The sequence below is a fragment of the Epinephelus lanceolatus genome, chromosome 7 (genome assembly GCF_041903045.1).
Source record: "Epinephelus lanceolatus isolate andai-2023 chromosome 7, ASM4190304v1, whole genome shotgun sequence".
In the NCBI taxonomy this organism is placed as follows: domain Eukaryota; kingdom Metazoa; phylum Chordata; class Actinopteri; order Perciformes; family Serranidae; genus Epinephelus; species Epinephelus lanceolatus.
Window position 1 is genome coordinate 40,192,399 of NC_135740.1, and position 20,871 is coordinate 40,213,269.

At 40.6% G+C, this 20,871-nt stretch overlaps 3 protein-coding genes across 5 annotated transcripts in view; 2 read left to right on the forward strand and 1 right to left on the reverse strand.

Annotated features, from left to right (window-relative positions):
* Nucleotides 1-8,028, forward strand: part of adad1 (adenosine deaminase domain containing 1 (testis-specific)) — a 63,860-nt gene extending 55,832 nt beyond the window's left edge. Inside the window, exons 13-14 of the mRNA XM_078169559.1 lie at nt 2,851-2,881; nt 7,180-8,028. Of these exons, the coding sequence (XP_078025685.1) occupies nt 2,851-2,865 (15 nt within the window). The 3' untranslated portion in view covers nt 2,866-2,881; nt 7,180-8,028. The remainder of the gene's footprint in view (nt 1-2,850; nt 2,882-7,179) is intronic.
* Nucleotides 8,029-8,768: 740 nt separating this feature from the next.
* On the forward strand, nt 8,769-20,648 carry bbs12 (Bardet-Biedl syndrome 12). 3 transcript variants are annotated; one of them, XM_078169557.1, is made up of 2 exons: nt 8,769-8,863; nt 18,081-20,647. In XM_078169557.1, the coding sequence occupies exon 2, from the start codon at nt 18,093-18,095 to the stop codon at nt 20,016-20,018; it is 1,926 nt and encodes a 641-aa protein (XP_078025683.1). In that variant the 5' UTR covers nt 8,769-8,863; nt 18,081-18,092; the 3' UTR covers nt 20,019-20,647. The 3 variants fall into 3 exon arrangements, with proteins under 3 accessions (XP_078025683.1, XP_033488719.2, XP_078025682.1); XM_033632828.2 differs by lacking the exon at nt 8,769-8,863 and adding an exon at nt 15,257-15,344; XM_078169556.1 differs by lacking the exon at nt 8,769-8,863 and adding an exon at nt 15,360-16,312 and having other exon boundaries at nt 18,081-20,648.
* Nucleotides 10,526-15,126, reverse strand: cetn4 (centrin 4). The gene is made up of 5 exons (XM_033632726.2): nt 15,031-15,126; nt 14,614-14,769; nt 13,863-13,991; nt 12,795-12,932; nt 10,526-10,803 (listed from the first exon to the last, which is right to left on the reverse strand). The coding sequence occupies exons 1-5, from the start codon at nt 15,031-15,033 to the stop codon at nt 10,714-10,716; spliced, it is 516 nt and encodes a 171-aa protein (XP_033488617.1). The 5' UTR covers nt 15,034-15,126; the 3' UTR covers nt 10,526-10,713.
* Nucleotides 20,649-20,871: the final 223 nt, after the last annotated feature.

Genomic DNA, 20,871 nt, shown 5'->3' on the forward strand with positions numbered 1-20,871 from the left:
ACTTACAAACCCTTCAGAAAATGCTGGCTGATGTAAAGTGGAACCTGTTTTTGTGTTACGCAATCATGACCAAAGTCTTATCTGCCCTCCAGCTAATCTCTCCACATGCTAAAAAAAAAAACAGGTGTCACGGTGGAGAGATGTAGTCGTCACACACCTCATCTGCATGTGAGCGCTCAAGCTTTTTCCATGAAATTAAGCAAACCTCTGCTGTACTGAGACACGTTTTAGGCTGATGACTAAAGCTCTCGGTCAGACGTGAAGATAGGTTGCACAGTGAGAGTTGCTCTTTGTGGTCAGCCAGAGTGTTAAACGCAGTGCAAAAAGTGTGACTTGATGTGAGGCTGCAGATGAGAGCTCACTGACACAAAACAATGCTAACGTCAAAGGTTGCGTCACTGTGAACTAGACTACTTTCTGAATCTGATCATTCTACACAGTTGCACCAACCTTGAAAAGTAAAATCAGGTTTTGTTCTTTTTATTATCATTTTTTTAGTAGGACTTTTTACTTACAAATCTGAGTATACAGTATTCTTTTTTAATTTGCAGAAATAAATAATTTAACTTTAGTTAGTTTGAAGTGATATAGTGAATATTCACATCTAGAATTTGATGTGATTTGGTTTTTGGAGAACGATAATTAATTTCTGCATTGGAGCTGTCAGCTTGTGTGGAACAGGAGATCCTTTTGTACTCTATGGGCTTATGATGCTAATGAATCAGGACCGTAATGACCCTTTTTAACTCTTTCAGTCTACACCTTCTATGACCCAAACGTCCAGGGGACATTTTTAGAAACTAAACAGCCAAACTGACCATTTTAGAGCATTTTGAAACAAAAATCTTAAAGGTTTGATTACTGAGTGTTTGCGGAGCCAGCATGTGATTGAGGGCTGAACAGTAAAAGTTTTTATGACATGATATATGATGACTTATTGTGACATTTTTTTCTGACATAATAAGACTTTACAAAGACTATAACAAGTTGACAGTGAAATGTCCCTTTTTAACAGTCATAATACACTCTGGTTTTCTCTTTTGTAATACATTTGACATTGATTGTACCCACAGCAGTCAAGCACCACTTGGACAAACAACACGCAGAGCTGCAGAACACTGTAGTACTAGAACCAGTAGTAGTAATAATAATAATAATGGCAGTTAGTTAAGTTTATTCATGATTACATTTGCGAATGACTTTTCCCGATGGCTTTGCGTGGCTGCCTGTCATAGCATGGCTATTTTTTTCTTGATATTCAAAGTTCCTGTGCAGGGGTTTGAAATTAACTTTATTGTCCATGTGCCATTGTTACTGGTGGATTTCAAAATCTACTGGCCAATCAATACATTGCCATTGTTTTTTGGCCGGTGAGTGAAGCAAATCTAGCAGCCATGTGTATTTTTTATTAGTATTTGGCTGGTGGCTGGTGCTAATTTCCAACCCTGTTCTTACAGTCAATGAAACCTGGAAAGACATGGAATTTCACAGTTGTTTTCCAGGCCTGGGAAAGTCATAGAAGTAGTAAAATCCTTGAAACTTTTGAAAAGGGAACAGAGTTTTGTTGTGTGTTGTAAAATGAATTGGTACAGTGATCTTGCATTGATAACCGTCCACGTAATGTAACATAACGGCAAATTTATTTTCTGTAGCTGGTGACGTAATGTTGCTCTCATATGTGTCGATGTGTGAACTTTTGTTTACTGTCACGTTCGTTTCTCCATTTTCTCCCCACGTTCTGCTTTCCCTCCTTGTATGCCAGCCAGCTGAAATTATGCCTGAATAGAGTCTGAATCTCATATGTTTGATTGAGAGAAGAAGAATGTTGTGACAGTGTGATTTAAAATGTAGGATCATGAATTGCAAAGTTTTAAATGTGCTGCGAGGATGTGCTGAGATGGAGCAGTGTTTGCTTGATACAGAAGTCATGGACAACTAAAGAAATATGGTCCGTGGAAATGTGTAGGTGTTCGTCATTATATATTTTTATAAGGGCATTAAAGCATATTGGAATATTGGACACACACACACACACACACACACACACACACCAATGTATATTATAATAACTGGTTAGCTATGAACACTTTCAAATAAACTTTAGATGTCTGTGTTTTTCTTTTAGATTTCTACAGGCTGTACACTTCATTTGTTAAAGAACGATGTTTCCAGAACAATGATGTTCAGACTGAGACTGAAATAATAATGTTTTTTAATTTATTTTTTTATTTCAACAGATTACAGTTTGAATTTACATATCACATTTAATTAAACAAATACATTTTAAAAAAGCAGGGTTACATTGCCACCACTAAATGAAAAACAAAGAGCTCCAGATTCTGTGAACTCTTACAAACATTTAGTTACCAGATCTCCGTGTTGATAATAAATGTCATAGACCTGCTATTAGCGTTTAAAGAAAGGGTTGGTGTTGATGTGAGTCATCTAATATTTGAACGTTTCAGTTTCCTTTATATATTATTCAGTCAGAGCGGCTGGACAGGGCCAGACCTGCAGGTCAAATCCATTTCTCTTCTAATATTATGTGTATCTGTACTGTAAAGTATTTCACTATTACGTAGCCTCTGCTATCAGTGCAGATTTTGTTTGTTTTGTTTTGACTTGATGTTGTCACTTGGTCATACTGTGATGATGTCATTTTTGTTTTGTTTGTTCATTTTGTTTGTAATGCCATTGCACCATTTCAGCCAAATAAAATGTATATCTAAAAAATGATAAGTGCACTGTTGCTGTGTAATATGCCCAACTATCTGTGTGTGTGTGTGTGTGTGTGTGTGTGTGGGTGACTTAAAAGAAATATTAGTCATCTTTCTTATCTTTTCTTTACAGTTGAGACTCCAGTGAAAACTAACAACACAAGGTAAAAACAAATCATTATGTAGTAAAATACTTTAAACATTTGTAGTTCAGACTATTACACTATCAGGCAGATTTATTTAGCCCGTCTAAACAATGTAGTTTACTTTCTACTCCCACTTGCAGTAGTATGACTTCCTACCCTGCGGTCTCCCCTTCGTGAACAGTTAGCATTTCCGGGGCAAGTGGGTGCGAGGTTGAAAGTTTGCATGCAACTGGTACACATATTGGCATATTGCAGAATATGAATTTGTTTTTAAAAAAAATCCTTTATGTGCACAAATTGTTTGTTATTTGACAAACATTAAAGAACTGAAACGTGGACAAATGAAGGTGATTTTCAGTGATTGAGAAAAGCGAGCGTGCTTGATATTACCGTAAGTGAGCAGGAAGAGTACAAAGAGGACGTGGGTGGGGGATCGCCTCTCAGAGGCCTCTTCTCCGACACCGCAGCAGGAATGACACAGCTTGTTTATAATGATTGATAAATTTTTCACAGTCATCATTACTGAATACAAAGATCATACTAGTGTATGGCTAAAATCAAAATGTACATTTTAGCTCTTCATGATATTGTTATCAGATTATTTACCAAACATAGGACAGCAGAGGGAACCTGCAGGTGCAATACAGGAGACTTGCCAAACTTATTTTAGTTCGCAGGCCACATACAGTCTGATTTGATCGCAGGTGGGCCGGACCAGTAAAACCATTGCATAATATCCTATAAATAACAAACACCTCCAGATGTTTCCCTGTTTTTTTAGTTTAAAGATGTTAAAAACACTCATACATTTACAAAACAGATGTCAACAATATGTTTGTTTTTCCACATTCAGTCATTCAGGTACTCGCTGTCATCACGTGCATTTTTCTAGACATTTCCACTCCTTCCAACAGCAGACTAAAGTGGAAGTTATTTAGGAAGCAGATTAAGTTATCTCCGGCCTTACAATCCATTTACAAATCAAAGTTTTGGCAGTGTCGTAACAATATTATTTTAGGATATAAATCTGATACAGATTCTTTTGTGCGGAAGCTGCTGGTTGACAATATTGTGCACAGTGTATATCTTTAGAATATGACCACAACAAGTATTCATTGCTTTTATTTTTTTTTTTTTTTAGAGAACTAGATTCTGGTCAGGGTGGAAAAACTCACTGTTTAACTTAACCTCTAAGGCCCTGATCACACAGAAAGTGTTTTAGCAGCTGGAGGTGCCTTTTTGTAATTTATTTTAATAAAATGAAGCTTTTTGTTCGCTGTTTTTGCTTTGTGACGTGCCTTGCGTTTCTGGGCTCTAGGCACCTGCCGTTTTTGCCAGGGCGCACTGAACGCCTCGAGTTGAAAAAACTTCAACTGTGGGCAGAAAGTGCCGCACGTCATCATGTCATCAATGGAGGAGAAACTGGTGGTAGCGGTTGCTGGAAACCCAGAACTATACAGCCCAACGATAGACAGCAGGTTGTCAAACTGCCCCTGAGTCATCCTAAAATATGCCTGGAAACAGCCATCATGGAGGAGAAGCTCCTGGACCAGCTGGTGGTACTCCCCATGATCCAGCCTCTGTTTTAGGGTCTCATGTACCCACACAGATCTCTGTTTATCTGCTGACAGCCTCTCACCCTCAACCAGAGCTACAGCAAGTACCCTCTGCCTGTAGATTTGGGGTGATTGCCTGGCAACAATAAAAAGGCGCAGCAGGTGTTTTTTTTTTTTAACTAGTGGCATTCAGTCCAAAAAACACAAAAATAAAGGCAGTGCGGCGAGCCCGTGTGATCAGGGCCTGATCGGGCCCTTTGGCGGACTGATTCTGGCCCCTGGGCCGTTTGTTTGAGACCCCTGGTTTAATGTACTGTGATATCAGCCAGTTCCCAACTGTTGCTCAGAGCAAAATAACTTCTGTAGCAAAAAACAACAACCATGACTTTCATTGTGCAGATTTGTTTTTACCTGCCGTATTTATGACTAAATGTGTCCATATTATACATCAGTTTAGCATTTGCTGTCACCAGAACACATGAAAAAAGAGCTGAATTGATGGCCTTTATTGTTCAGCGACTTATCGAAGTTAAATGGTAAAACCACTCAGAAAAACGAACGTTTGATTTCTCAGCTGAAAGTGTGATCACACCCACAGTTTCCTTATCTCAACGAGAGTGTAAAGGTTGACTCCATGGCACTGCTTCATCGGGTCTTATTACTTGTAGAAAGTCCCAAAAACTCAGATTTAGCTAAATCTGATTCCAGTCCACGAGCATTTAACAAAGCAAGATGCACTTGACTGCATGTTGCTGCTTTGAGTTAAGAACACAAAAGAAACAGCTAAAAATTAAGCACTGACAGACATGAGGGGCGCCGGCAGTCTAAAACTTGTACTAAAAGGATCAATTTTTTGTTTTATTTTTTATCAAGTGATTGAATTTGGTTCATCATGTTCATTGGACAGTAAGAAATCTAAACACAGAACTTTGGCCGGTGGTAACTTGTGACAGTCCTGTCTCATTTTATCGAGATATTCTTTAAAATAATGTATACTGAAAAAATAAATGTCATCCGCAGCCGCTGACTGATTTCAGTCCTGTTAAACCGCACTGTAATTTTCTGAGAAGCGGGCTGAGACACAGTCATTTAAATTGTTTCACCTGCTCAAAAGAACACAATTAAAGGGCAGAGCAACATGATTCATCTCATGACAGCTGAACCAGAAAGCTAAAAAAACCACAGCGCTGCTCGACTTATTTTGCTGTTTATTTTCGGAGACTTTGATAATACAAGCTTTTATATCCAAATTTTATGTGATGCTGATTTCAAAGACTAAGTCCGATTTTTAGAAGCTACAGAGCATCTCCAAGTTTAGTCTACAGCATTATAGAAAGAGCTGAACAGTGGTCCTTCTGAGTGTCTGCTACCTCCTTCACACACCATGTATATTAATACTGTAAAATAAATACTCATGATACTATAAGGCAACATAAGAAAGATAAAAGCCACTAAATGGCTGTTGAGAACTTGAAAGACTATGTGCTTTTATATTCAGTGTTTACCCCGACTTTCCTAACATTGTTTATCTAATTTAATTTGTGCCAAAACCTGACAGGGTGTTTGTAAATTTCTTAAATGTGTCCTGTCGACGGAGCTCTTTCCCACAGCCGTACACACCTGATCTACTCACACGTTCGAAGGTGATTGGTTCAGGAGGTGGAAACGGGTCGAGTATTAAAATATCAGATCCGTGAATGAGTCAGGTGTGCAACAATAACTTAAGAGGAGGAGGACGAGGATTAGAAAAGGTAGCAAGCGGCACATCAGCATCACTTCTACACATGGCATCATCTTTAAAGTCATAGGTTTTGACACTGTGGTTACGAAGGTTGGTATAACAAAAGTTTCCTCTAGATTGTATTTAAAGATAGCAATACAAAGGAGATACAAACACTGACTTCCTCATCATACAGTAAAAGATATATAAAGATACATAGCATGGCTAAAATGTTAACATCCAAACAGCCACAGCTATCTGTGACTGTCTGATAATACAGACATTATGAATAAAAGCTATTTAACAGATAATACAGAGGTAAAACAGCCAACATACCACAGCTGCACTCCGTCTTTGCTTCTTCAAGGCACAATGACGGTTATTAGTTTGCTTCAACTAGTCTTACTCAAAGGGGGCTTGTGAAAATAGGTTGCCCGCAGAACGGTGACACATTCCTGACCTTTAAGGGTTAATAATAAAATCATCTTTTTACCAGCAACGACCAGACTCGCGGCGCCTTGTTGTTTTGGAAATTGATCATTTTATGGGAAAAAGAAAAGCAGCAGTGGCGGAGCTGTGGGAGTATTGAACAGACTGTTCAACCACAACAGTAGGGGAATAACACTCAGCTGAGGGGCTGTGAAGATATTAAAGGCCATGAAACTGCCACTGTACAAAAACATCAAACTCCAATTGGAAAGTTTTTTTCTAAAATCAAACATCCACCGTTAGCACGACACCTACTCTCGTGAAATGACTGCTGCATGCAGCCAAAGCACCCTCTCTTCTTTTTAATGTAAAGCAATGAGTCTTTTGAAGTTTTACCAGTTTCCTCTCAAACCTGATATCTTTGATTTTTGGATGAAGTCTCTCAGCTCTGGTGGTTTTTGTGCTGCACAGCTTTTTAAATTTAAAACCACTTTAAAACTGGATGGAAGGTATTAACTTAAAGGAATACTTCACATGAAAAATGACCATTTGTATGTCAGTTACTCATCGCATGATGACATTTGTGTCCCCATTTATTTTAATTCATGAAGAATGTTGTTGGTTTTTGGATTCTTCGCTCACTCTGGAGGCACGAGAGTTTTCCACATGAATTCAAGGTAACAAACACATGGTGAGTAATTGATCAACAAATTATAATTTTGCAGGTAAAATATTCTTTTAGCTGGCAATATCTCCTCTGAGAATCGCCACCTTATCATGGATGAGAGGTTTGTATGTCCCTGTGATCCTCCTAATAACCCCTGGTCTCCCAAGGCTGAGAGTGATTCAAGAAGACCTTGATGAAACTGACTTTTTGGACTTCGAGCACCTCACCTGGTATGGGGACACCGAACCCCCCCTCGGAGCCAGACCTGGAGGGGGAGAGCGTCTGGTGGCAGGGGCTTGGGCCATGGGGCCCGAAAAAACAAACAAACCATGGAGCTCTTAATACCCGAAGAGTTTTCCTTCCAGCAAGTGATGAGCCTGAGGAACTTTAAAGGTCCAGTGTGTAAGATTTAGGGGGATATATTAGCAGAAATGGAATGTTATGCAACTGTCATTTTTAGCGTATAATCACCTGACAATAAGATTCATTGTTTTCGTTACCTTAGAATGAGCCGTTTCTATAAATGCAGGGAGTCCTTGTCCTCAGAGATCGCCATGTTGCATCGCCATGTTTCTGCAGTAGCCTACAACAACCAACCACTGGCTCTAAATAGGACCATTTGCAGTTTGTGTAGGCCAATGGTTCCCACGGGGTCCAGATTACTCCTTAGTCATCAGTTCAAGGTCCACACAGTTTAATATATTCAGCGTCATACTTGTGTTTGGCCATGTCGTCGAGCTAGTTTGCTCTCTGTCATGTAGCTGTCACTCTGGAGATGGCACTTCTTCAAGCTCTGTGCTGGAAATTCACCATATAAAATAAAGTGTGTCTTTTACAAACTTGATACATTTGTGACTCACTTGATACATCTGTGTCTCACAGAGTGGACCTGTGACCCAGTTTTGGATCGTGACCCACGACTTGGGAACCACTGGTGTAGGCCAGCGGAGTTTGAAGCCCCTCCGCAACAAGCAGCATCAGAAAAACACAACTTTTCTTGCGTTAAACTGCTTTACTCAGTGTTTTTACTGGTCTTAATCATCTGGTCCATCTGTTTTGGAGAGGAAGAGACCTCTGTGGATAATTTCGGTTCCTGGTAGAAACCTCTTGAATGTCTGGATCTTAAGCTGTCAGAGAAAAAAGGTGAGCACAAATTAGCAGGTGCTAGGCTAACGGCCCAGCTCCAACATGCCAAACAGCATCGGAGAAACAGTGATTTTTAATATGAAACAGCTTAATTCAGTGTTTTTCATAGTGTAAGTTACCTGGTCTGCTAGTTTTGAAGAGGAAGAGACCTCTGTGGATAATTCAGCTCCTGGTAAAAACCTCCTGAACATCTGGACCTTAAGTTATCAGAGAAAAAGGTGCGCACAGATTAGCAGGCCCAGCTTCAACATGCCAAACAGCATCGGAGAAACAGTGATTTTTAACGTTAAATGACTTAATTCAGTATTTTTCCAGGTGTGAACCACTTTGTCTGTTTGTTTTAGAGAGGAGGAGACCTCTGTGGATAATTCAGCTCCTGGTAAAAACCTCCTGAACAATCAACACTTCAGGAATGCTAACCAGGATAAGTTTCAGCTGGTTGAAATCTGCAGTCCTCACCCTTAGACACCACTAAACATCTGGTACTTTAAAAGAAAATTATAATTTAATTTAATTTAAAATATCAGGACATAATTCATTAAGGTGCAAATTTGCAGTGGTGATCCTATAAAATGTTCTTACTGTAGGTGTGGCCAGATGGGGCCACTGAAATAATTGGGGTGTCACACCAAAACCAAAAGATGCAACTGAATTTCAGGAATTCTGTTACGCAGCTGTTTATAGGATTGTTGGAATCGCATACTGATTTACCTGGGCTTCTAATTTTACAGTCAGTGTTACAAATGATCTGATGTGGGCAGACTTGAACTGCTAAAATTAATATCTTGAGTTCCACAACAATCCTGTTTTAATATGTCATGTGTTAGGTGCCTCTTAGTTCTTAATTGTCCTTTTTCTTGAAAAGACAAATATACAGCTTTAATTTAAAGTGCATTGATTGTAAGGGAAAAAACATTTACTGGGAACCAGCCTTCTCAAGTTGAAAAGACCACCCGGAGGCCTCTAATTATTTTTTTGTTTTGGTGGGGGGGGGGGGCAGTTATTGTGTCAGGGTTGCCGTGCCCCCCCCCAGGCCGCCCCTGCAAATCTGCACCCGTCTGTCCACTGAAAGTGAGTTATATCAGTATTTTTCAGCTCTCACCTGGCGTGTGGTGTACTTTGAACTCCGAGAAGGTGGATAGATTTGAGTCATAAGGGGTAACATAAAATGAACCTTTGAAATGCCGGCCTTTTGATTTGGCTCATCTATATCAATTGCAAGTTTCAGCTCGACAGATCAACAGCAACAACAGACGAACACACAAATACCATATTCTGGCACTTTTAATTTGGTAAAAAGTGAAGCTAATGGTTTTGAATAAAACAAAAGGCATGTTGGGTTTTACAAAATATTAATTACGTTAAAAAAGAAAAGTCTTAAGTACCATGAGCGTCTTGAGGACATGAACTGTCAAAGTTATCATTTTGGAAATCTACAATTCTTTCAACGTGCTCATTTTTATTTTTATACCTGCAAACATGCGTGGAATATTTAAAAAGGAAAAAAATGGATATCTCATCTTGGGACAAAGCTTTTCATATTTTCCGCCCGACGTTCCTCCACTGTCTAGAACAGGTTATCAGAACTTTCACAATCAGTGGCAAGCATCCTCAAAATAATAGACAGCCGTCTGACAGCTCGGAAAAACACGTCACTGCAATATCCTGTTTATTTTAACAAGGTATGATGTTTTGGTCAAAACCAGTCCTCCGCTGTGTATTGTAATTAATCAGCAGGAGCATCTTTCCTATAACATGATCAGAACATGTAGTTAAGAGAGAGCTGTACTGTATCTTCGACAGATGATGACTTGGTTCAGTAACTCAGAACATGAAGTGAGAGTGACTTTTACTGAGTTACTCATCTCAAGTTCACGCTTGTCATCTCGGTCTACAGTAAGATAATTCTGGTTAGTCAACATCGACTTAGTCATATGACTTTCACTGTCTGTTCCCCGACATCTGACCATTATTGGCATGCACTGCAGAGCGTACCGCAGGGCACACACAGAGAGACACTGTAAATCTTAGAGGAGCATTTCTTATGTGCACACGGAAACATTAAACAGTTTGAAACTGCATGTTTATATGCAAGTACTGACACTGAGAAACTAGAGTATATGTGAAAGTAACAACAGACACACTATGATGAAATATATTTATTTCTCATTATAGAAAAATCTGTGCAAAGATACAGTATGTTAAAAATATTTATTCACAAACATGCCCCAAAAAAGTTCTTTAAAAAAAGCTACTGTCATAAAGTGTGACAGAATCACAATAGTGAATCTTCAGAAGGTCCCGGATCAAAACGGTAACACACCCAACAGATTCAATAAAGTTTGGTCTTCTTCATTATATCCAAGAACTCCTTCTCGCTGACTTCACCATCTCCATCTCGGTCTGCCTCGTCGATCATTTCCTAAAAGGATAAGAAACAAAGTCTGTGTGTTAAAACAGAAAAGGTCACAGGTGAATCCAGCAGTGAAAGCGACGCTTCATGTCAAATGTGACAGACCACAAAAACTAACTCTCACAAGGACTGACGTGTGGTAAAAAACATATCTCCGTGCCCAAGTCCTCCAGAAACTGCCAACCTAAAGCAACAATTACACTGCTCACACACATCTACGAACACAACAACATGAGGGGAAGTGGGAGACGAGAGAAGAGAGACAGGTATGAGTCTTGTTTGTAAAGTGTGGTGTAACGTAAGGCCCACTGAAATAAAATGAGTCATTTTATAGATATTTTATAGGAATTAAACGTATTATTTAAACTTTTTGTCGTGACCACCACAGAAGGCCTGCTCTCAAATCATCAGACTGGACAATGAGAAAAAAGTGGAGATGACATGGGGCGCTTTTCCGCTCCGACTTGAAATATTTTCAGCCTGAACAGTTCAGATCGCTCTGGCAAAAATGCCAGGTGCCTAGAGCGCAGACACACATGGCACCTAGCCACGCATGACCGCGAGCAAAAAGCTTCATTCTCATTAACAACAATTACAAAAAGCCGCCTACAGCTGCTAAAACACTTTCTGAGTGATCGGGACCTAAACGCACTGCACCATATTAAATATAAACGATGCCTTAAACATGAAAGATATGTATTCACACATTCTATACAGAGGTACGATACTTGAAAGTAGCATATTACTGAAACTGCTCTCAATCATCAAACATGAGAGCAGCATGCATCGAGAACTGCAGAACAGAAACTATGAATAAAAGGAGGAGGTTCATTTTTACAATAAACATGAACTCTCTCTTTCTCAGGAAGAAAAAAAAAATTGTGAAACAGTGGTCCTCCTCCTCTCGGTGCTTTTAATGGCGTTTGCTAGAAGCTAAGGCTGCTCAAGAAAAATTGGAGCTGAGGAGTCTCTAATGCAGCTGTCAATCATCTCAATCAGTGCTCATGAACTCTGGTCAAACTGTCAAACTAGGCACTGGTGATCAAATATGAATCATGATTCTGTTAATGCATTGCCTATTTCTCACCTCAGATGTTTTCATGAACATATTGGTTTTCGCTCAGCTGTTCACAACATGGCAGCAGGGTCACAAACTTTCTTATTTAACAGCTAAACAGTACACTAAAACATATTTCTGAAAACATCTGAGGTAAGAAGTAGGCAATGCAGTAACAGAATCTTAATTCATATTTGATCAGCGCTGCCTAGTTTGACTGTGGTTCACGAGCAGTAAAGCCTGATTTATGGTCCTGCGTTAAATCAACGATGTAGCTACGTCGTAGGGTACGTGGCTACGCAGGAGGCTTGCCATAGCCCCCGGTGTAGCCTGACGTGCACCTCCCAAAAAACGTAACTACACGTCGAGGCGACGCAGACCCAGCGCAGACCGAGAGGACTGTGATTGGTTTGCTTGGTAGCAACGCATTTCCGGTTCTGTATTTCCAGATTGTGCCATCCCCGCCATCTTTAAACATCTTCTGTTGTGATGTAGATGTTGCAGTATTAACATACTTTCTTCGACATCCAACAACTCCAACTCCAGCAAGATTCTCTCTCTCTTGGTCGCCATTGTTCACTGTGACTGGAAAAGCCGGAAGCTAAACAAAGAATCAACTAGAGACGATGACAACCACTCAGGAAAGGAACGCAGCCTCCTACCGCTCTGGCGGTGAATTGCACCGTGACGAAATGGAGTGACGGAGAAGTTCGAAGGGTTCACGACGGCGTCACAGCAACGACGTAGGTACGTCATAGGTACGCTGCAGGACCATAAATCAGGCTTAACTGACATGAGTGACAGCTGCGTTCGAGACTCCACAGCTCTGTCTGTTTTTGTTCATGATTCTAACAAACGTCTGTCTGTGTGAATGGACCACCAAAGACAAATTATAAATATATCATACATGGGAAACACTGCATGTCATCAGAAAACACACTACCTGTAATTCCTCGTCTGTGAGGTTTTCACCCAGCTCCTTGGCAACTCTCTTTAGATTTTTGAATGAGATTTTTCCCGTGCCGTCATCATCAAACAGCCGAAAAGCCTTCAGGATTTCTTCTTTGGAGTCCTTTTCACTCTGTTAACAATAAAGATATGACAAACACATAATGACTGATGCGTTACAGCCTTGATTTACACTTTTCAATCTACATTTTGCAGCGAGTGTTATTTGCATAAATGGTATTTCTTCAACACCAAACACTGGATTTCACTGTTAATTAATTAGAGGGAATTTGTCTCTGGGATACTGTTGTTTTAAGAGCAACCAGCAACCAAAAATAATGTGACGAAAGAAATATCAGCCAGGTTTTACTTTTTTTTTTTTTTTTTAATGTCATTGTTGAATTAAAACACAGAGCTGATGTTGTTTGGGTGTGAAATGAGACAAAAAGGATCCCCAGGTCTTAAAGAATTTTTTCTCTGAACCACTGGCAGAGAATTGCAGCATCTCTAATTTTAGGCAATAGGACAAATAAGTCTCGAAGCCACTGGCCAGATGTGGGCAGGGCAGCCTCCTTTCATTTGAGCAAGATGGCGCACCTGGCCAAGAGCAGAGCAAAAGTGACCACACGGTGCTCTGCGGGTGTCAGGTTGGGATTGTCTTCACCAGCAATGCCAAACAAGGCAACAAAAGAGTCTAGTTCTTTTTTTAAGGATCTTAGACAGGGTATGGAAGATACCTTTTTCAAATTTTTTGCCAGTGAGGGCACAGCCAGTACATATGGCATCATTGTTTTTGAATTTGTCACAGGTGGGAACTGTATCAGGGTAGATGCTAGAATGCTTAACCTTCGACATGTGGGCTCTATGGACCACCTTAAATTGCAAGAAGCAATGTCTTGTGCAAAGTGAGAAGAGACCCATTAGTCCTCAGATATAGGTCCCAGATCTTGTTCCCAGACTACCTTAAACCTGTCTAGAGACATACACACAGTCTTTCTAGCACTAGAAATGACAGTTATATTTCTAAGAAGTTTCCAGGTTTTGTCTTTTGTGTTACACTTACCATTTTCACTGTCATCATACTGAGAAAGTCACCAAAGTCAATTGTTCCAGAGCCCTCTTTATCAATGTCTGCAATCATCTTCTTGATTTCTTCTTTCTTTGGTTCGAAGCCAAGCGCTCTCATGGCAACCTGTGGCACAGACGAAATTATCACATAAAATCTGAGGCTGCTGTGGCACCATTATCAGTGTATCTGTTCAGAATCAGAAATACTTTTATTGATCCCTGAGGGAAACTGTGATTCATTACAGTCACTCCAATGTAAAGAATAGAGAATAATAAGACGTAAGAGTATTACACACATATGTAAATATAAGCTATAAAATACAATAAATTACAATAAAATAGAATGAAACTTGCACTATATTGTTGCTAGAGGACATTTAGTTGCATAGCAAGTAAAAACATACATAAAAAAAGACACGAGAGAACATATAAGTACTCAACAATTGGGGAGAGGAGATGGGGAAGTGTGCATTAAAACTAAAAAAATGTGCATTATGCTACCCTGTTTAACATAACCTAAGGTATTAAAAATAAAATATGTATAGTCACTGTGATGAGGCTGCAATATATAAGTTACCGCAACGGAATAAAACAAGAATAGAATGAGAGTACACATAAGAGATATGTACAGTTATGTGCACTGTATGTTTAAAGATATATACATGCAAGAGGTGCATACTGAAGAATGTTGCACAGTTGTATACCTGCATACACTTGATCAAAGGCAAACTAAACCAGTTACTAACCTTTAGCTCCTTCACATCTATTGTCCCAGTGCCATCTGTGTCAAAGAGATCGAAAGCCTCTTTAATTTCTTGCTTTTGCTCCTCAGTCAGCTCGATTTTGGGACCTGCCTTTTTCCTTTGGCTGGCCGCAGAGGCTGGTTTTCTGTAACCTGAAGCCTGGAATAAAAGCAAACATTAAGACGTGCTTGCCACTTCACACAATATATTCAGTTAGCAGCAGCAGAAGATCACACTGGTTTACAGTTTGCTCAACTGTTACTATCATGCTAGCTAACATTAGCTTCCATGCTGTTCCACAAGACCACACACAAACACGTTTTTAAGCAGCTTTATCTAACTCTTATCAACTTTTCACGGTAAATTCAAAAACATTAATATAGCGTTCGTTTTTTAAAAGACACTGATATGAAGTTTTACCATTTAAATGAGTGATTCAACCGGGAAAGCTTCAGTGTTGTTTGGTATTTGGATGTCAACAAAACAGGCAGCAACGGTTTTCAGTTGAATGACACAGAAGATAGCCAATAGAAACCCTGATAGCACAGTGACGCGGCTATATTAGCCAATTACAGAGGGTAATGGGCGGGTCGTGACAGTGCCCGCCAATGGTTGAGATCGTTTCTTGTCGCCCGGCAACCAGGAAACACCACGCATGCGCAGTGCTTAATTGCAGAAGCCGGAGCAGTTGGGCAGTGGGAACAGACACAACTATCATACAATATTAAATAAAGGTAACTTTATAGTCTCTATGGATAGGTAAACTATAGTTTTGCGGAGCGCCTTTTGAAGACAAGCTTCTGTTTTTACTTGGCGTTTGTCTCGTTTTGAACTGGTTGTATTCGGAAGTAGTTTCTGAAGACGTTAGCTTGTTAGCTTAGCTTGCAGGCTGCTGCATCTCTCAGCGTCACTTGCTGCTTAAGATGCGGTAGTGTTTTGTGTTGTAGCTACAGTTGCATCTCTATTGGTGACCAAACGTGTTACCAGTGGTAGACAAAGTATTCACACCCTCCAGTTAAGGCAAGGAAAACTTATATTAGCACATTTCATACCCAAAGGCAACTTTAAGTGCTTTGTAGGTGGGTCAAGTCAGAGTTCATTGCAGCTCAATCACAAAACATAAGGTTTGTTAAGTTAAAGGTCCCATATTGTGTTCATTTCAAGGTTCATACTTGTATTTTGAATTTCTACTAGAACATGTGTACATGCTCTAATGTTGAAAAAACACATTATTTTTCTCATACTGTCTGCCTGCATGTATCTGTATTCACCCTCTGTATGAAACACTGTTTTAGCACCTAATTCTTTTTTTAGGAGGGAGGAGGTAAGTCAGTCACAAGACCTTTTTAAATAAGAATTGTGCAGGAAAGCCCAATCAGTCTTTTTTCAGCATTGGCAATATAAAAGCGAAATCGGGGAGTGCAGCAAAATACCGCCTACCTACTTTTGTTTATACAGAATGCGCCTTTTTCAGGGCAATGGGGGGTGTGAGCAAGTAACAAAACGTGTAGCTCAGCGTGTGACGTAAACAGTGACGTGGGAGGGAAGCCGCAGCTGGTCAATCCTTCGGCGATTCTCTCAAAAGTTGGCCCATTCTTCACCGTCCTGTCATCTGATGGTTGATGGCCTCTTCGTTTGCAAGGACAAGGAGGGCGCACAATTCCTTGTCTCCCCAGTTGCTCATCTTTACAGTGTCTGTCAGGTTTGTGTTTCCCTCTTGCTATAGCTGCTCATTCCTGCTATCAGCTATTTCCTGTTTATCCACCGCCAGTGGCTCGCAAGTGCGGCGTCATCGACAGCTCCTCCCGTGGCGGAAGGGCGCCTCGTTCTGTTTAAACCAAAAAGGTTCCACCAGTATGTCTACCCTACGAGGCGGAAAATTGGGCACCTCGGATCAACTCACCAGTAGGGATCTATGTGTCTAAACGCCCAACATTCGCCGAAAATCTGGCAGTGTAAAAGGGGCTAATGTCTCTTAAGCAGGGGAATGACTGTAGGGGCACTTTGTACCTTTATATAGTATAGTTGTGACATCACAAGTTCACAGAAGTCCTGACGGCTGTGTGCATTTTTCTGTGGATTAAGCTTTTTGATACTTTCACAGTATTTATGTAGCATCTTCACCTGCTTTCTATTTAACAAAGACATGGAAGTCAGATTTTTTACAATATAGGACCTTTAAACTAGCAATAAGCTTCCACATTGTACACTTAATGACAAGTCTTGCTGTCAGAATTTTACTTATTAAAAGCACATCGTGTCTTACCAGCTAAGTTTACCTATAGTATCAAAAGTACGCACAATAGACTGTGTGTGTTTATGTGTTCTGTTGTTGCATATTAGTGTCTTAATGTGTAAGCAGCTTTAAAAATGTTGCAGCCGGTTGGGGTGGAGCTGTCTAACTTAAATTACTGTTTATGTCATTTAATGTATACTGTAAGAATGTACCACATTTTATAAGCGAATACCATTTTGTATGTAAAATTTTTAGGGTAACTTGTTACTACAATGCCAGTCAGCCCAAATATTAAAACCACTGGCTGGTGTTGTGAATAACATTGATCATTTTGTTACAGTGCAAATAAATCCCACTTTACATGCCATTTGACATGTAAAGCGGGATTTATACTTCTGTGTCAAATCCAACGGCCTAGGCTCTGGGTCGACACAGAGCCAACGCCGTAACCCGTAACCTACGCTATAGCCTCATGTGCACCTCCCCAGAAATGTAACTACAAGTTGCAGTGAAGCAGTCCTCTTGTACACCCACCCAAACACTGTTGAAGACCAAGTCCTTGTGGCAACGGCCTTCCGCAGTGGCAGTGGCCCCCCCAGCAAGAACCATGCCATTCCACAAAAACTGCTCAGGATTGACCAGAGGAGTGTGACAAAGAGCTAACCTGGCCTCCAAATTCCCAAGATCCCATTCTGATTGAGCATTTGCGTGACATGCGGGTCCCTCAATCCACAGTGGGGCCTCCTTGGATTGGACCTGGCAAGTCATGGACACAGGACCTCTGTGGTGTCCTGTGGCGTCTGTTGGTGGATCCTTTGAGTATGGTGGGGTACCAGCACGCCCCACAGCTGCTCAGTCAGATTGCCACTGCCATCGAGGCCACTGCCATCAAGGGATGCTGTTGTCATGAGGGGGATACTTGGTCTGCAACGGTGTTTGGGTCAGTGGAGTGTGTCAAGTGGCATCCACATAAATGCCAGGACCCAGATTTTCCCACCAGACCATTGAATTATAACGAAATGTCTGTAGTTATAAGTGTCTGAAGTTAAGCCCCTTAAATTTAAATTACACTGAGGATTTTGGAAACTGTAGTAAGTAACTGTAACTGTAGTGATTATTTATTATTGTGACTAAGATTTAACAGAAACCATGTTAGTACTTGTATTTCCTGATAAGATAATGGTCTGTTTTTTTATATTTGGTAACAGATATTTTTTGTGTTTTTACAAATCAGGCACCTCCAGTAATGCTGGGAAGTACAGTCATAAACCATCGACAACATGTTGGACTGCAGAAGCTCTCAGCGCTGGCAGGTATCACACATTCCTGTTTGGGCCCCAATAAAAAGTACAAGTTTATCCAAGATGACATGAGTGGGGAGTCGGCTCTCGCTTGCTCATGTTTCCGCATCTTTGAGAACCTGGAGCTGACCTGTGCTGTGGGTCAGCTGGTTTACGAGACCATTCAAGCCCACCAGAGGGTCTATCATACAGGGTCGGGATGCCTGCTGTTTCTTGCAGGAGCGTGGAGCCGTGCTGCACTGGAGTGCCTTCAGAGAGGGATTTCAGTTGCACATATTATTTCGGCGATGTCTGAAGGGATGGATATATGCTTGGATGTTTGCAGGAAATGCAGCGTCTCAACTGAAGGTCTTCAATCAGAGAGCTGCACTGCGACATCTCGTGGTTTAGGACCTCACCTGTCAAAGAAATCCACTGTGGAGGCTTCAGACGCATCGTGCAACCTGCAAAGGCAAACAAAGCTTGGTCACAAGACTCTGAACGGCAGTGGACAAAGAAAACTAAAACTTAGCAGACATTTTTATGAGAACTCTGACAGTCTCTCCACAGTACCACAACTTCACCAGCCAAAGCTTCTTGACGTCAGACACATCGCTGAGGGATTGAGTCACGGTTGTGCCGATGCTATGAATTTAGCACTTGAAGCCAGCCGAATACAGTCGAAAAATAACGAGCAAGACATCAGCTGCTCCTTGTTTGATGTTACTAAAGTGGGGACATGTTTGCTACCTGGTTTACCAGAGGAGCACGCATGTGTTTTACCAGGCTGTGTTGTTCTCTTACCTGCCGAACAGGCTTCAGTTGCACATCACTTGAAAGAACAGAACTTGAAGGTTGCGCTCATTAAAGGAGATTTATCAGATACCTATCGCCACCTTGGCTTCAAAAGGCCAACAGGTGTACAGCGTGTGAGCGACCAGCCGGACTTGTCAAGTTCAAGCAAAGAGGAAAAGTGGATGGAAAAGATTCTGAAACTTCTAGTGAACCTGAAAGTGAACCTGATACTAGTCAGTGGGCTTGTTAGTGAGAAAGTGATTCGGCACTGTTATCGACTTCATATACTTGTAGTGGAAAAAGCAAAGCCTTCTGTCTTGAGGACGTTCGCTAATGCAACAGGAGCTGTCCCAGTGACTTATGCCACACAGTTGAGCAAGCACTGTGTTGGCACTGGGGTGAAGGTTGCGATATGGAGAGACCTCAGCAGCCATGAGAGGAAGCCCTCGGTAACTGTGAATATTTCCACTGGTGAGAACAGCGAGTTGGTCACAGTGATCCTCACAAGCTGTGTGCATGGTAAGCTGCAGGCCCTGGAGGATCAGTTTTGGGCATGTGCTTATCGTGTACACCACGCGCTGAAAGACAAAGTCGTCCTGCCTGGTGCTGGAGTGACAGAAATGCTTTGTGTTCATCACCTTCAAAAGGAAGCGGAGCAACATGTCAAGCATCACAGAGAGAGCGACGAGGACTCTATCCAGCACGCCAAAGCAGCTAACCCATACAGGGGTGTCGTGTTGCAGCTCATGGCAGATGGTTTAATAGATTACATATCCACTGTAATGGTTAACACTGGGAGGTTTTCAACGGTTAGAGCCAGGACTGCAGTGAGCCAACAACTGCAGAACTATAACGAAAGTCGAGGCATTGCTGCAAAGTTCTCACAACTTTTCTTAGACTGTGAACAAGAGAATAGCGAAGCTTTGAAATCCAGCGAAGCACCGGCAGTGAAGATCTATGACAATCTGAGTGTGAAAGAGGAAGTGTGGAGGAAGGCCTTAGATCTAGTTTTACTGGTCTTACAGACTGACGCAGAGGTCATCACAGGCATTGATCAAAAAAGTGGTGATGCACAGGAAAATCTGATGCTGTTATGACAAGAGCTGCAACAATTAATCAGTTTGAGTAATTTGTTTAAGGGGAAAAATTATCCGATTACAGTTACTTGAATAGGAATATTTTCTGGTTTCTTTCCTCCTCTGTGGCAGCAAACTCAGTATCTTTGGGTTGTGGACAAAATAAGACATTTGAGGACGTCATCTTGGGCTTTTTTAAACATTGATTGACATTTTTTCAGAGTTTTCTGACACTTCAAAGACCAAAAAACATATCAATTAATTGAGAAAATAATTTACAGTGAAACTAATTGTCAGTTGCAGCCCTAGTTATGGCCTTAAGCAACATCTTGGGTTATTAATTGAGCATACACAACTTTCTGAATGTTTTTTTACTCCCAAATTAGATAAAAAAGACTGTGTTTATTTTTTTTTGTCTGGCTGATACAAAGTGAAAATAAAGTGTTTTTATCTTCTTTTGTTTCTTGTCATCAATAAATAATAATCAATAATAATTTAAAAGGACCTTAAAGAGGGTGTGTGGTTGACATAGGGAATGGACTGCATGATGATTGAAAGATATATAGACGAGGAAAGGTTGTGTTAGGGGAGTGTATATTTATTTTGTAACACCGGGTGGAACTTGTTACTGATTTATTTAACTGGGGATAGTTGTTTATTAGTTGTAAATAAATTTGGGAATTTGTTGAAATAATATTGGAGTTAAAAGAAGAAATGTAAGAAAGCAGTAGGGACATATAAGTTTTACTTCTACCTGCTGCTTTTCGGACACCATTATCTTTGTCTTGTTTGTTTTTTATTATGTTTTTTTTCTATTATTTTTGGTTCGAAATGAAGTCATTCATTCATTCATTCAAATAGTCATCTTGGTGAA